This window comes from Polychytrium aggregatum, assembly GCF_025602895.1.
Source record: "Polychytrium aggregatum strain JEL109 chromosome Unknown BJ171scaffold_8, whole genome shotgun sequence".
Lineage (NCBI taxonomy): Eukaryota > Fungi > Chytridiomycota > Chytridiomycetes > Polychytriales > Polychytrium > Polychytrium aggregatum.
Genome location: NW_026516210.1, coordinates 725050 through 739212, shown reverse-complemented (window position 1 = coordinate 739212; position 14163 = coordinate 725050). Strand labels below are relative to the sequence as shown.

The 14163-nt window shown below is 60.0% G+C and overlaps 5 protein-coding genes and 1 non-coding gene across 6 annotated transcripts; 1 reads left to right on the top strand and 5 right to left on the bottom strand.

Annotated features, from left to right (window-relative positions):
• Positions 1 to 301: 301 nt before the first annotated feature.
• BJ171DRAFT_579068 (uncharacterized protein) lies at positions 302 to 2281 on the bottom strand (the record flags this gene model as incomplete). The annotated part of the gene is made up of 5 exons (XM_053113938.1): positions 302 to 379; positions 527 to 1493; positions 1693 to 1764; positions 1861 to 1932; positions 2121 to 2281. The coding sequence occupies 5 exons, from the start codon at positions 2279 to 2281 to the stop codon at positions 302 to 304; spliced, it is 1350 nt and encodes a 449-aa protein (XP_052969419.1).
• A 211-nt stretch (positions 2282 to 2492) lies between these two features.
• Positions 2493 to 3823, bottom strand: BJ171DRAFT_295636 (uncharacterized protein). The gene is made up of 3 exons (XM_053106981.1): positions 3492 to 3823; positions 3096 to 3223; positions 2493 to 2765 (listed from the first exon to the last, which is right to left on the bottom strand). Exons 1-3 carry the CDS (start codon positions 3646 to 3648, stop codon positions 2565 to 2567), a joined length of 486 nt encoding a protein of 161 aa, XP_052969418.1. The 5' UTR covers positions 3649 to 3823; the 3' UTR covers positions 2493 to 2564.
• Positions 3824 to 4400: 577 nt separating this feature from the next.
• On the bottom strand, positions 4401 to 4472 carry BJ171DRAFT_t71. Its single transcript has one exon. It is a non-coding gene; the product is annotated as a tRNA-Pro (tRNA).
• Positions 4473 to 5347: 875 nt separating this feature from the next.
• Positions 5348 to 5749, bottom strand: BJ171DRAFT_295618 (uncharacterized protein). The gene has a single exon (XM_053106980.1). It carries the CDS (start codon positions 5658 to 5660, stop codon positions 5421 to 5423), a length of 240 nt encoding a protein of 79 aa, XP_052969417.1. The 5' UTR covers positions 5661 to 5749; the 3' UTR covers positions 5348 to 5420.
• On the bottom strand, positions 5750 to 9219 carry BJ171DRAFT_295617 (protein-tyrosine phosphatase-like protein). The gene is made up of 3 exons (XM_053106979.1): positions 8923 to 9219; positions 7898 to 8410; positions 5750 to 7775 (listed from the first exon to the last, which is right to left on the bottom strand). The coding sequence occupies exons 1-3, from the start codon at positions 8987 to 8989 to the stop codon at positions 5839 to 5841; spliced, it is 2517 nt and encodes an 838-aa protein (XP_052969416.1). The 5' UTR covers positions 8990 to 9219; the 3' UTR covers positions 5750 to 5838.
• A 1990-nt stretch (positions 9220 to 11209) lies between these two features.
• BJ171DRAFT_640204 (uncharacterized protein) lies at positions 11210 to 14150 on the top strand (the record flags this gene model as incomplete). Its single annotated transcript, XM_053115760.1, has 4 exons — positions 11210 to 11497; positions 11717 to 11914; positions 12013 to 12204; positions 12396 to 14150. The coding sequence occupies 4 exons, from the start codon at positions 11210 to 11212 to the stop codon at positions 14148 to 14150; spliced, it is 2433 nt and encodes an 810-aa protein (XP_052969415.1).
• Between the last annotated feature and the right edge of the window lie 13 nt (positions 14151 to 14163).

Below are 14163 nucleotides of genomic sequence, written 5' to 3'. Positions count from 1 at the left end.
GGGGAGGGGAAGGGGCTGAGGAAGCGACATCCGTACTTGCGACTGCATCATGTTTGGATCAACCAAATATGCACAGCAGGCAAAGAAGCCGTGCCGAACCCGAGATCAAGGGGGGGGGGAATCGAAGGGATAGGGTAGTGTCGAATTAGAATAACGGGACGTGCTGCTGAGCCACAGGGTGGAAGGTGATGGTTCGACGGAGAGGTGGAGGAAGGCAGGTTGAGAATATGGTCTCGATGATACGGAGGCTGCGCCCAGTGCGAACGCTATAGGTCTAGAAGCAGGGAGGGGGATAAGCGGACTATGGTATGGAGCGGGTGGTTGGGAGGATCTTGGTGATGTACACGACACCGAGCGCCCCGGTGCTCTCCTTGATGGCCTGAGGAGGACAATGGAGGCAGAGTGAGTGGGCAGTTGCATCCAGAGACGATCCGCCCACTGTGCAAACGATCCATGCGTCTGCAGTGTCTTGGCCCATCCGTTCGTGATGCTCTCAAGAACCAGGATTCCCACGCCAGCCACATACCTCGGCACGCGTGCTGTCCAGAAACTGCGTCAGGATCACCAAGTCGCCGACTTCCAGATCCAGCTCAGACTCGTTCCCGGCGTGAGCCTCGATGGCCTGGTAAAAGTTGAGCTTGCGGTCGCTGTAGGCCGAGTTCCGGATGCTTCGGTTCGGAATGGAGCTGACGCCGCTCTGGACCGAGAGCCGCGCCAGGTTTTCACCCGAATCGTTGGGCTGGTGGTAGAGCTCGAGCTGGTTGAGGCACTTTTGAAGAATCAGCTGCTCCATCGATCGAATCCGCTTGGAGTTTTCAAAGCTGGATTTGAGCAGACCGGCAGATCCGTGGGTGCCGTGAGCGCCGTCACGGGCAGTGATACTCCGGGCTGAGTACGACGATCGATGGGATGGCAGGAACGACAGCGACGATCGATGGGACGGCAGGAACGACAGTGGCGGCGACGGAGACGGCTGGAGGGATGAAGGTGGTGGCAGAGAAACGGCCGGCGGCGACGGCACCAGTGATGACGATGGCGACGGGGACGGTGATGGGTTTTGCAACGATAGGCTCGGCTGGGTGGGCAGGGACTCGAGCGAGTTTGTCTGCCGGGCTTGCTCGGGATCCTCTGGCTTGCCTTCTCCGAGCTGGTGCTTGCGAAGGCGTCGTCTCCGCCAGACATGAACGACCGAGACGACCACGGAGATCAGGGCAACTCCAGCCAGGATCCACAGGGCGATCATGGGTCCGCCGTATGGGTCCGAGAACAGGCCCGAAGGAGCCGGGTTGGTGGAGCTGGCTGCTACCGTCGGGGAGCCCATCAGGGCCGGGGCGACAGAGGTGGTGGAGGGCAGGACGGCTGGGTTTGCGACAGTCGTCTGGAAACAGTCCAGTCCTCCAAAGTTCCACACAAGGCCGGCTTGTTCGTGGGTCTCGTTGGATGAGCACTGTCTGAGGCGCACCGTTCCCCAGAGAGAGTTGTCGTCAAGGTTTCTGCCCGATTGCGATTGCGATTGCGATTGCGATTGCGATTGCGATTGCGATTGCGGGAGGGAGCAGGGTTTGGCCGAGTCAGCGAACGGGTAACAAGGACACCGCCCGAGCCAGGATTGGAGAACATCAGCGATAACGCCCAGCAGCCCAGCGAATGCCACCGGCCAAGCATGGGCGTGGGTGCGGCAGGACTACTCACACTTGCTGCAGGGCCGTCAGATTCCACCAGTCTAGGTCGACTCGGCCCCAGAGCTGATTGCTCTGCAAATTGCTGTGAGCAGAGCGAATGATGGCCGCATTAGCAACGGCAAATGAATCGGCGGTCTTGTCCAGGGGTTTTACTCTGGAGCATGGCGGTGCAACCCACATGTTCTCGAGGCGGGTAAGGCGGCCAATCTCGGCTGGGATGGTCCCGTTAATGTTGTTGTTGGAGAGGTTTCTATGGAGAGGCAAGCAAGCAAGAACAATGTCAACTTGAGACTCTTCAGCCCCATGAATGACTGGTGCAGCCGGAGCAATCTATGGATCTCGCGGCGAATACGATAGGGGGGTGGGAGACTCGAAGCAGACGCGGGAGACAGACAGGCAGATAGACAGATAGACAGATAGACAGATAATCAGGCATACATGGTTTTGAGGGACGGCAGCGCGCCAATTTCGGCGGGGATCGCTCCGACGAGCCGGTTGTTGGAAAGATCGCTGGAGATCGAGGCAGCCGTGAGTTTGGTGTCGAAGAAGGGGCGGCCATTGTCAGCAGATAGGGGGGAATATGCCAGTAGCAGCGCCATCGACACCTTCGCAAGTGCCGCCCCACATGCCAATGTCGATATGCGGATGCGGCTTGGGCATATATCGGCACCGTGAGTCCATCCAGAGGCGAGCGTCCCCCGGTTGGTGTGCAAATACTCACAGGACTTGCAAGTTCTGAAGCTTTGCAATAGACGCAGGTATCGACCCACTCAGCTGTGAGCTCGACAGATATCTGGGAGTCGAGAAGAGGTCGGCGGGATGGCCAAAGTCCGATCAAGAGCAGAGCAGAGCAGAGCAGATCATCCAAACCCATCGTTGCTATTAGTCGTCTGGCCGACATGGCAGGCATCGTGTCCGGACAAGTGACGGCGGCCCATGTATCAAGTAGCCATGGCGGAGCAAAGGGCAAGGAGACTCACAGCCCAACGATTCGGTTTTGGACGCACTCCACCGCAGACGAGGAGCAGCAGTCGCTGCGAGCGAGCCATGGTCGAATGATGGTGCAGTCGGTACTGTCGTGGGCTGGAGAGGTCATCGACGACATCACAGTGCAAGTTTGGTTATGATTCCACGCATCCGAGAGAGCCGATGCGCATGGCGCATCGGAAAGGCGGGCCAAGGACAAACGGTGCGATTGACAGAGTCGGGGCATTGTGCGGCATGGTCAGCGGCCAGGTCTTCAGCGGCGATATTCACGGACAAAGGGAGAGGGGGAGGCTGGGAAGGCACTATGCCCAGGGGCCCCTTCCCGCTGCGGAAATGCATTATCGGAGACGAGCAGATGGAATCCATGTTCCTGAGAGGCGGGGAGACAGATGGCGGCATGGGGGGGAAGGAGGGAGGTCGGCTCACCAGACATTGCGAAGAGCCGACGTTGGTGATATTTGGCGTTGACGATATTGGCGCTGATGGGAGGAACAAGACGGCAGACAAGACGAGGCGGGCGGCAGGTCGCTTGGATCTTAGTTCATAGCGCCGATCTGGGACAGGATGACGGCAAGAGTCAGGGCGGGTTTGGCGGTAAAGCGGAAAGACACGCCGGAGGGAGCTTTGGCCCCTCAGCAGCACCCGGCAACCACAAGTTTCGTCCTGTGGACCAGCCAGCAGCCGCCTTTCCGGGCCACGGACAGCCAGTGGTGGGTCTCTTCCCATCGGCAAACAGGAGACGATCGCGGCGAATGGCTGGAGGACGGAGGACGGTGCTGCAGACGAGGCTGTGACTTTCTGCATACAGCAGCCACAGCGTACCTCTGCAAAGAACCACCACCACCACGAAGAGTGTGGGGAGAGCGAGCTGGCGGACGACTGGAGGGCGTCGGGCCAAGCAGTCGAGACGAGCAGACAGCGAAGACGGGCAGTCCCGAGGGCAGCTCGCAAAAGTCGAAGAGTGCCGGCGGGTGTCCATTTCGTGCTCGGATTTGCGCTTGCGCTGCAGAAGGAGCGGGGGAAGCCGGCCTTGTTGGGTGCACCAAGGCCCACTGGGGGCTCATGGAGCATGCGTGCGATTGCCCGGGCAGGACAAGTAGCCAAGCAGGGGGGCCGAGCGCGGGCAGAGACCATACCCGGGGGGAAGGCTGCTCAGCAGACATGGGGAAGACCTGTCGGGGCGGTCTTGAGACCTGGGCAGATTGAAGCAACGAAGTATCGGATTATTGGAGTATTGAGGCATTGGGGTATTGAAGTATTGGGGTATTGGGGTATTGGGGTATTAGGGCATTCACCACCGGGCATTCACCGCCGGGCATTCACCACCCGGCATTCACCACTCGACATTCAAGCGCTGGACATATTGGAGCATCTGGGTATCGAGTGCTGGGGCTTGGCTGCTCGTCCGTGGATGCTCGGATTGGATGCCCAGGAAATCAGCGGTGGACACCCAACCAAGCAAGTAACGGGGACAGAAGCCTTTCTTTTTTCATGTGGCGCCGCACGCGTCTGTGTGAGCCTGGAGTCAAAGGAAAAAGAGAAAGGGACCGGCCACGGGACGCTGTCTGGGCACGGCCGAGCTGGCTTTTTGTTGGTGGGCACGCTGGACACGGGGACGGTTTGCAGCACAGCAAACTCGCGAGGGCAAGTGGAGGCGGATGGCAAAAGCAGAGCTGGGAGTTGGAGTGAAGTTGAGTGAATTTGGGCAGGGCAAGAAAAAACACATCGCTGGGGGCCGAGCGGGGTTTGAACCCGCGACCACTTGCACCCAAAGCAAGTATGCTACCACTACACTATCAGCCCTCAATGGTTAATATCAATTCGACCCGAGTAGCACTATGAGCCTATCGAGTGGATGCACAAACCGGAATAGGTGTTCGGTCGCTGCGCTGCGCCGAATCGGTTCGTGGGGCTGCAAATGGCCATTGCGCCGGATGTGGCCATCGAGCTGGAGCTGTCTGCGACCGTCGTCGCCGATCGATCTGGCCACGTCACCGTTGGCCGAGCCCAGACGGCCGACCAACATTGCCCAAGTGTGTCAATGTGCCGAATGCATTTCATCCTGCCTCTTTGGGGCATATGGACCGCGCTGGTCCGGTGACCGACGAATTTCTTTGGCTTCCTGATCCATTCGCCCCGTTCTTGATCTGTTCCCTCCATATCTTGATCTGCTCGCCTCACTCCTCGCCCACTCGCGATCCCCCGCTGTGCCCATCAGAGCGACTCGGACAATGGCTTCTGGGTGTGGCCGCTGCGTCTCCCACAAGCCCCATTGATCCATCGCATCGTGAGCCGAGCCCTTCTCGCAACCCATAATGTCGCATATCCCCCCCCCATTCCTTCCACCACCACCTCCACCTTCACCGCCCACCCACATCAAATCCGCAGCCGCAGCGGCAACGGCAGCGGCAACGGCAACCGCATATTAATTGACCTTGATATGGCAAAAATGATCCACCCTGTCGAGGTCTCATTCTATGCGAAGATCAAATCACCATGCACAGGCGGCGAGTGTCGGTGCCCTCTGAGGAAGACGGTGTGGGAGCGTGGCTATCGCTGCTACTTTCCGCTGTCGCCGGATCGGAGGAACGCTGCTCCGCTGCCAGTGCAACAAAAACCAGACTCAGTCGTGACATTGTTCGGAGGGGAGGGGGGAAAGGGTTTCCGAGAGCGGTGAGTGAAGTGAAGGGACGTTTGTATATTCATTATTCAGAAGGCCTGGCTCAAAGACAGGGGCGGTGTTGTCTTGTCTCATTTTGCAAGAAAAAATGGTTTTTGTGCACTGGGGCGGATCTCGAAGGGAAAACGGGCTGCGTTGGTGCACCACTCTAGGAAAAGGAAACGACATGTGTGGACTTCTAAGGGGAGGGGAGACAGACACGCAGCAGGGATGGGCAGAGCAGTGCAGGGCAGAGCAGAGCAGAACAGAGTAGAGCACAAACAGGCCGGAGGACCAACGGACATGCCGCCGTCGAATGCTCGGAGAGCCATGTGAGAGAAGAATGAAATGAATCGATGAAGGAGTGGCCAAATGGCGAGGATGATGAGTGGGAACGATCAGGGGAAAGAATAGTCAGGGGGCGGCGACAAGTACAAGTACAACTTCAACTTCAACTTCAACTTCAACTGCAACCGCGATGGAGGTGCTTGCGAACATGGTCCTGGCCGTCTACTCCTCATGGCTGCGTGAGACGATCTGCACCTGGTCCCACGAGAACGACCGCTCTTCGCCGCTCGGCGTCGACGGTGTCGACAGCTCCAGCGGCGAGTCGGGCATCTCGCGCAGCAGACGGGCCTTGAATCGTGGTTGCGGCATCACAACCTCGTCGGGGCTGACGGTCACCAGCCGCGCCTTGCCCTTGAACTTGCCCGTCTTCTTGCTGGCGGCCAGGTCTTCGTGGGCGTCGCCTGCAGAGTCGTCGCTGCTGGCTTGGTCGGCGGCAATCACCAGCCTGGGGCGCGGCGTGGTGGGCGCCGGCTCGGCGAGTTGGCTGTCCAGCGCCAGGCCGTCGTCGGCATCGTTATCGTTGGGGCGGTCGTATCCCTTCTGCCAGTATCCCAGCTGTGTGACGACGGCTTCGTAGCAGAACGCAAACTGGTCAAAGGTCTGGACCATGCCGATGCGCTCGTCCCGCAGGCGCTTGACGGTCCGAAAGATGGCGTCGTCGGCTTGCTCTCTGCGCAGGGACTGCGGCAGCCGCCGCAGCTGGCGCAGAACGCTGTCGATGCAGATGTACGCCCCGGTGCGGCCGCAGCCGGCGCTGCAGTGCACCACAATCGGACCCGGAGCGGCCTCGCCAGCGTAGCTGCTCTGCAGGGAGTTGGCCTGCTCGATGAGCGCCAGCACAACGTTCGAATGGCTGCGCTTGCGGTCCGGCCAGCCGGTAAAGTGGAGCTGGGTCACCCGTCGTTCGGACTCTTGGCCGTTCTGGACGAGCGACAGGCGAAAGTCGCGCTGGACGGTCGAGTGCTCGGGCGACTCGAGGCTGAGGGCACCGGCGCTCCTCAGGCTGTCGCCGTCGTCCTTGGCCGTGGTCGGGGTCACGTCCGGGAACAGCGGCATCGATACCAGCCGTTCCTCCAACAGCTCGACCGAGAGCACGCCCATGCCGAGTTCGTACTTGCGAGGCCGGCCAACCGAGTCGGGCCAGTACTTGTGGCACTTGATGCGGCCGCGCTCCTCCTCCTTGGTGAGCATGACCACGACGCGTGAGTGCTGCTCCCAAACCATCTGCCAGAACTCGCCAAAGGTCTGGGCGAGCGGGCCCTGGGTGGCAATGTAGCCAACTTGGCCCGAGTGGCGGAGCGTGATGGGCGAGGCGTTGATGTAGTCGGATCCGTTCGAGAGCGTCTTGAGCACGACCCGATTGCAGTCGAAGGGGACAATGTCGTTGTACCGGTTGCGGCGAAGGTTCTCACGCTCGCTCGAGATGCCCGAGAGAAAGCGCTTCGAGTCGGACCTGAGGTTTTCGGACTGATACTCCTCCAGATCGCGAAAGTTGGAGCGGAGGCGCTTGGCGCACTCGGATGGATCCATGGCACACAGAGTCTCCAGCCAGATGGGCAGTTGATCCAGGTGGAGCTGTGCGCCCAGTCGGGAAAGGCGGGTGCCAGGCTTGCTGCTACTGCCCGAGTTGGGGCTGTCCTCCTTGGCGCCTTGGGCTTTGACGTTGCTGAGGTTGAGGCGCGGCGGCTGCAGGCCACGGTTGGAGCCGACCGACGACGACCGGCGGCTGGCGAGGGAGCCGCGCGGACGAAGCCGCTCATGTGGAGCCTGGTCTACTGACATGGGTCGGACAGGAATCGACGAGGAGATGGACGAGCCACTGCGGGTACTGGCGCTGCTGTCTTTGCGGTCCGAGCTTGAAAACCACTGGGTGGTTTCGAGGGCCGCCTGGCGGGCTGCCTCGGCGTAATACTCGAGCTTGGCGCTGTTGGTGGTGGCGTCCTCGTCGCTGTCGGTGCTCTCGGAGGTGTAGTTGTCAACGTCGCTGCCGACGACGGTGAAGTACAGGCGCGAAGGCGTCTGGCGATTGGTGGCAAGAGGCTGGTCGGGAAACGGGGGTGTCGGCGGAGGCGTCTTTGGCTTTGGGACGTCGTCGTATCCTGGGGTCAAGCAAATTTGGATGCAAAGCGTTAAAGTGTGAGTGCAAAAGCGTGAAATGCGATGCCAATGAAATATAACACGGCCATCGGCAGACCATCGGCACCGGGGGCGAGCTGCATACCGGTCGACGGTTTTGACGGCTCGGGGGAGCTTGTGGGCGAGATACCGGGGCTCGCATAGTGTGCCAGGACATTCTCGGTGATGGTTGCGGACATCAAGGCTTGTGCAGGGGCAAATGGGCGTTCTGTGGATGATGAATTCCGCGAAGGCTCCAGGGGTTCTGACGGTTCTGACGGCTCCGATGGCTCCGGGGGGTTCGGGGGGCGGAAGCCGGTCAAGCTGCTAACAAAATCCAGGAAGGACGGCGGCGCTTGGAGGGGAGCAGGCGGTATCGGTGAAGATGCAGAAACAGGCTCAGGCACAGCGGAGACAAGCTCGATCGACGAGGTGATGGAGTCGACCGAGACAACGCTGTCGTGGGAGGTTGCGGGTCCAAGGGAGGCTGTTGCTGCAGACGAGGCAGCAGGAGCAGATGGGGTCGAGGCTTCTGCGGAGGCGGCAGATTCGAGGGACTGTTGTGGTCCAGCGGCAGGGACGGGACAGGACAGGGAAGCCTGGTCGGGACAGGGCTGGACTGCAAGGGGGCAGAGCCGAAGGCGGGGTGAGAAGCGAGGCAAAGTAAAATCGAGCAGGACGGAGCCGGAGCGGGGCGATAAAAGAGACGATGCAAGACGGCGCAGACAGACAGGCGATGGGGAGGACGAGCGGCAGGCGACAGCCTCTATGTGCGGCCGAGCGAACAGCGGCGAGCAGGCCGCCCCCGGACAGGAGCGGCACACCACCGTGTGACCCGCCGCACGTTGGCAGCGATGCGCACGGCGGGATGGGTGCGATGGGAGCGGAATGCCGGTGCAGTGGACGGGGGGGGGAGATGGTGTTGAGGACGAGGTTGGTGCATACGGGAGGGGTCGATGGGTGGGATGTGCAAACAATCAAATGTACAAACGGCGAGATGGAATGGGACAGCCCAAGCCATCGCATCGCCATTGCATCGCCATTGCATCGCCATTGCATCGCCGATCTGACTTGCGCACATCCCTCGATGCCCCCGATGCCCCCGATGCTTCCGACGGCCGCTATACATACATTCGCTCGCCTGCGCTGGCGGACTCTGGGGCTTGCTGCTGCTGCCGAGATCGTACAGAGACGGCATGTAAAAGCGCGAGCACTCGGTCGTGAGCGGCGCAAGCACCGAGTTCGACAGTGGGGTGATCTGCTGCAGGGCCGGCAACTGCAGCGGGTCGGGGCCGGCCTCGGGCCTAGTCTCAGCGCCGCTGCCGCTGCTGCTGTTGCTGTTGCTGTTGCTGCTGCTGTTGCTGTTCTTGGACGGCTCCTGCAGACACAGGGGAAGAGGGGGGGGGATCAGAAGCGAGCAAACGGAACCCACACGATCGTCCAGAAGCCGCTGCATCCGGCCGATGAGCGCTTGGCAGATCCACGATGACCGCTGCTCCGCCAGGGGCATGCCCGTATCGCACAGGCCAAGCATATCACCGGGTGTCGAGGAAGGGCGCTGCCTCAACATGCCAGATATCCCAGAGCCACGCAGGCCAAGCAATCATCACGGTAGGCCAAGCAATCATCACATCGAGTCGAGCAATCATCACGGTAGGTCGAGCAATCATTGCGGAGCACAGCTTGTCCTTGCCAGCCGCCCAAAACCCCACCATGTCCATCCCGAGCTTCTCCAGTCCGTCTGCAAACTACGCTTACGCACTTGGCTGGATTGCAGCGTCAGCGGGAGGATGCCGCCGCTGCTGTGGACAACCAGGTGCTTGTACTTGGCAGCGCTTGGGCTGCTGGACGGCTGCTGGCTTGACGAGTGTTTCTTTGGCATTGCCGACGACTTTGAGCCAGAGGCGGGGCTGCCCGGCTTGGAATGGTGGTTGCCCATATTTTCTGTTTTTGGCTTGGGGGGGGATGAGAGCCACAGCCGCTGCGGCCAACGAACGTGGAGGCACAGGCCCGGACGATGATGGCAGGAGCGAGAGAGAAGGCGCAGGTGGAATGCGAGACGCCGACGGTGCCCTGGAACAAGAGGTTTGCAGACAGCAGCGAGGAAACTGGCTTTGACTTTGGCTTTGGCTTTGGCGGGCGGCGTTGGAGAGACAGTATGCTACTTTCGATGAGGATTCTGCGGCTGCCACGGACGCCCTTCTGTGGGGAGTACCGGATCGGTGTCCCGAGGAGAGGACGGAGCGATGGTCCGACAGGAAGATGGGCAGCTCGACGGATGACCCAAGATGACCCAGGACGAAAGAAGTGCGTTCTTGCCTTGGAGCCTTGGTGCCTGGGATGCCAATGCAAGAGGCGATCCTGGTCGCGGGTGACAGCAAGGGCAGGCCGGGTGGGGGAAGAAACGGGACTGCCACTGCAGACACACAGAGGGGGGCTACTGAGCGGCTGGGCTGCGAGCTGGGCTGCGAGCTGGGCTGCGGGCTGCACTGGGTCGCAGAGGAGGAAGTCTGGCGGAGGCCGACGGCGCTCAGGATGAATTGGGTGAATCGGATGCGAGCAGAGACGACCGACGAGGGCCAGCAAGTCGCATCGCCAACCAAGCCAGGAGTGCAGCCGGAAAGTGCCGGGCAGCAGAAAGCAACACAAGCAGACACAAGCAGACACCAGCACAAGCAGCACAAGCAGCACAAGCAGACAACGAAGCACAACCCAGCACAAGTGCGAGACCGGAATAGCACGACGATTGCGCAAGCACAGCGGGGCAGTTCGATCGAGCGACGCTCTCCAACCGCACATCCTCAGATGAAAATAGTGCATTTATCGGCGACGATCTCGTAACGCTGCAATGTCCAGCAGAAGGTCTGCTGCAACTTCAACACCACACAGACTGTGGCTGTGGGCCCGGAGCAATGGGCCTTGTTGCCAACAACCCCAAAAAAGAAACCGGCGCCTGCCGATTCCAGACTCGCGTGGGGTCGCCTTGCTGGTGCAGACAAGGCAGCGGCAACGGGTATCCGCCCTGGACGCATCCTGTCGCAAGCATTCATCCTGGGAGTGCCTTGAATGCCATGCATGCCTTGAATGCCATGCATGCCTTGCATGCCATGCAGCTTGCACCGGCAGCCATCATCCAGTTCAGTGCTCGCTCCCTCTTGGCTGGCCACTGCAATCGGGGGTCCTTGACATATGGGCATACCTCTGATTGCGAAGCAGCCTGATGTCGAGGGAAGCGGCTCCCTCCCCAAACTTCCCCACACTCATACGCATCCGTGGGATGCCGGCTCCTTCGTCCGGCTTCAACCCCGTCGATACCCTGCCTTTTGCTGTCCATCATTGCCCGTCGCTGTCCTTCCTCATCCACACTCAAACTCGCCAGCCAGGCAACCGTGCATCCTTCCATCATCGTGCAAGCAACATGTCTGCATTTTCCCGTCTATCCGACCTGCTTCCCACGCCCAAGCCGATGGCTGGCAACTTCACCTCCATGGCCCGGGCCAAAGTCTTTGCACGCCGCCTGGCTGGAATCGCAGAGGCCCGCAAGGTCGAGAACCTCAGCCTGCTCGGCCGTGTGTGGGAGGAGCTTCTGGACGAGCGCGAGGAGTACATCCGCATGGGCAGGTCCTTCATCGACAGCGCCACCCAGGTCGACGACGACATTCTCGATCTGAAGCTCGTCGAAAAGATGGCCGCAAAGTTCCACGAGGTACTCGGCCGGATCTGTTCTCACAGGGCTCCAACGACGGCACCCCATTCTGCTGTCCGTGGCATTTGTGGGCTGGACCGCTGTGGTGCATGCCAAACTGTATCCATCAGTGTATCTAAACACAACTACCGGCCATGTGGCTCTTCTTGCGGTTGCGTCTCGTGGCTGATTCTCGTGGTTGCTTCTTGTGGCTGCTTCTTGGGCTGCCCGCGCCCTTAGGAACTCGACATCACCACCCGGATGCTGGCCGTCCACTGCAATGAGCGTCTCAAAGAAAACTTTCGCATCCTCGAGCAGACCGTCCGGTCCAAGCTGGCCGTCCTCGAGAACGAGCATCGCCGCAAGATCCGCAGCGTGCGAAAGCAGTGCCATAAGAGTCTTGCAGAGGGTGTCGACAAACTCTACTCGCAGTATCAGGTTCGGCACACTCTCGACCGACAGAGATCCCCTCTTGCCGGCAGCCACGCACCAGCTCCCAACGCATTTGCATCTCCATCTTACCGCCCCTCCCTTAGTCCTACAACGAACAGCAGATACAGTCCAAGATAAAGGAGCACGCCTCCAAGAAAAAGGACATGGATCTCGCCATCGACCGCGCCAACAGGAATCTCATTCTGATGGAGCACGAGATGCATCGTCTCGAGTATGCTGCCGCAAGAGCCTTCCTTTTGCTGAAGAAGAAGGGCGTTGCCGATGTGGCTCTACTGGTACGAGATTGATATTTGCAACATGTCATTGCTGTGAGTCAAGCCACGGGAGCGGGATATCTGTTTAGTCAGACCGGACGTCAACCGGGCAGCGACCATGCAGCAACCATGCAGCAACCATGCAGCAACCATGGTCCGCGCTTTCGCACAGCGCCACTCAATAACTCGCACGCTTTCCAAAACAACCGCAGAGTAAATCCTCGGAAATGCACGAAAAGTTCAAGGTCGACCAGATCACCGCATTTTACAAGCAAATCTTTGACGGGCTTGAATACAAGCTGCACGACTTGCGCACCCGGAAGAGCAACATCGAGGAGATCCTTGATGTCATTTGCCCACCTGTCAAGCCCACCACACCGTCCAGCCTCGAGACCAGCGTTACTCCGCAACCAGGACCCCTAAGCACCGTGGCCGAGAATGCCGAAGGCAGCACCGATATCGAGCTCGCCAGCCAGATGGATTATTTCCAGAGGGTCAAGGAGCGTGCCCGGATGAAACAAGCCGTTCGAGAAAAGCTGGGGGGCTCCCGAGTTGTATTTTTGGACGAGCTGCTGGTGTCCGACTCCAACCCCGAAAAGACGCGGAGCGCAACCATTTGGAAAGATGCCGAAAAGACGATCCTTCGGCAGGCCATGCGCGGCTTTGGGGTCCGGCTTGTGGAGAGCGATGACCTGGGGGCTGATCAAAGCTTCTCTGCTCGCTCCTCGCTTGTTTCGTCCACGTCCAGCAAATCCGAGTCCGCCAAGTCGATCGAAACCCCCATCGAGGAGGAGGACGAGGACGCCATCATGGACCGAGAGCTGCGCCACATGGAGGATGAGTTTAAATCCAAGATCGAGACCCTGCAGAAGCAGAGCCAGGCCGAGCTCGATGTCTTTATGAAGCGCAAGAAGAAGATGATCAAGAGCTGGGACGTCAAGATCGACGCCATCATGCACCTCACCGATCCGATCCACCTTGCCCGAATACTCCAGAAGCAGCGCATGGCCTTGGAGTTCACCTCGGACTTTTTCCCGCGGCCCCGCAACGCCAGAGACCAGGGCTGCCAGTGCTACATCCACGGAATCAACTTCCAGACCATCCTCAGGCTGGAGGAGCAGCGGAGACAGGAGCAGGAGGAGCGAGAGCGGAGGGCCCGTGAGCGCCGGGAGCAGCTTCGGCTGCTGCAGGCCCAACGAATCGCCGAAAGCAACATCTACGGGGCCAAGACAATGCCCAAGATCCAGATTTTGGCACCAATAGCGTCCTTTGTCGAGGTCTCGCCCGAAAGCTCTCCAACAGACCCAGTGCTATCAGCTGACCTCCCGGGCATTATCATGACCGACGCCTCGCCAACTTCTGATGGTATCCCAACGGAGGCGTCCCAGATCGGCGGCAGTGCCCAGCCGGACGCCACGATGGAGCCAGGCGACGAAACCTGTGCTTTGGACACCCACCCAGTCGAAAGTGAGCCGAATCTCCCAGCCGAAATCACCTTCCAGTCAAACACATCAATCGCCACCGATCTGGTTGACGACACAGCCTCAAGCAGACAGGAGCTCTATGGCGGTGACTCTGTCATCGGAAGCCAGTTCCTCATTTCCCTAGAGCCCGATGCTATCGACTCAGTTTCAGAGTCGTCCAGAGTGAACTCGACCGCAGCCTCCCAACGAGCATCGCTTGTGAACGTCGCCGCAACCCCTCCCGATGTTGCTGGTCCGCCGGCGACACAGGCCACTCGGCTCTCAACCAGTCGCCGCAGCGTCGTGAAGACAGCGCCTCCATTCCAGCGCAAGCAATCGCATCGCGACTCGACGTACGCCTCGCATCCGGATATCAAAACGGCCGGCTCAAGCAAGGATATTCGAAAGCCCAGCACGGCGGGTGCCACTACCGCGGCCGATGAGGGCGAGTTCTTCTTTGCCGACGACGAAGAGCCCTCTCCTTGGAACAGCTCAAACCCATAGAATGACAGGCACT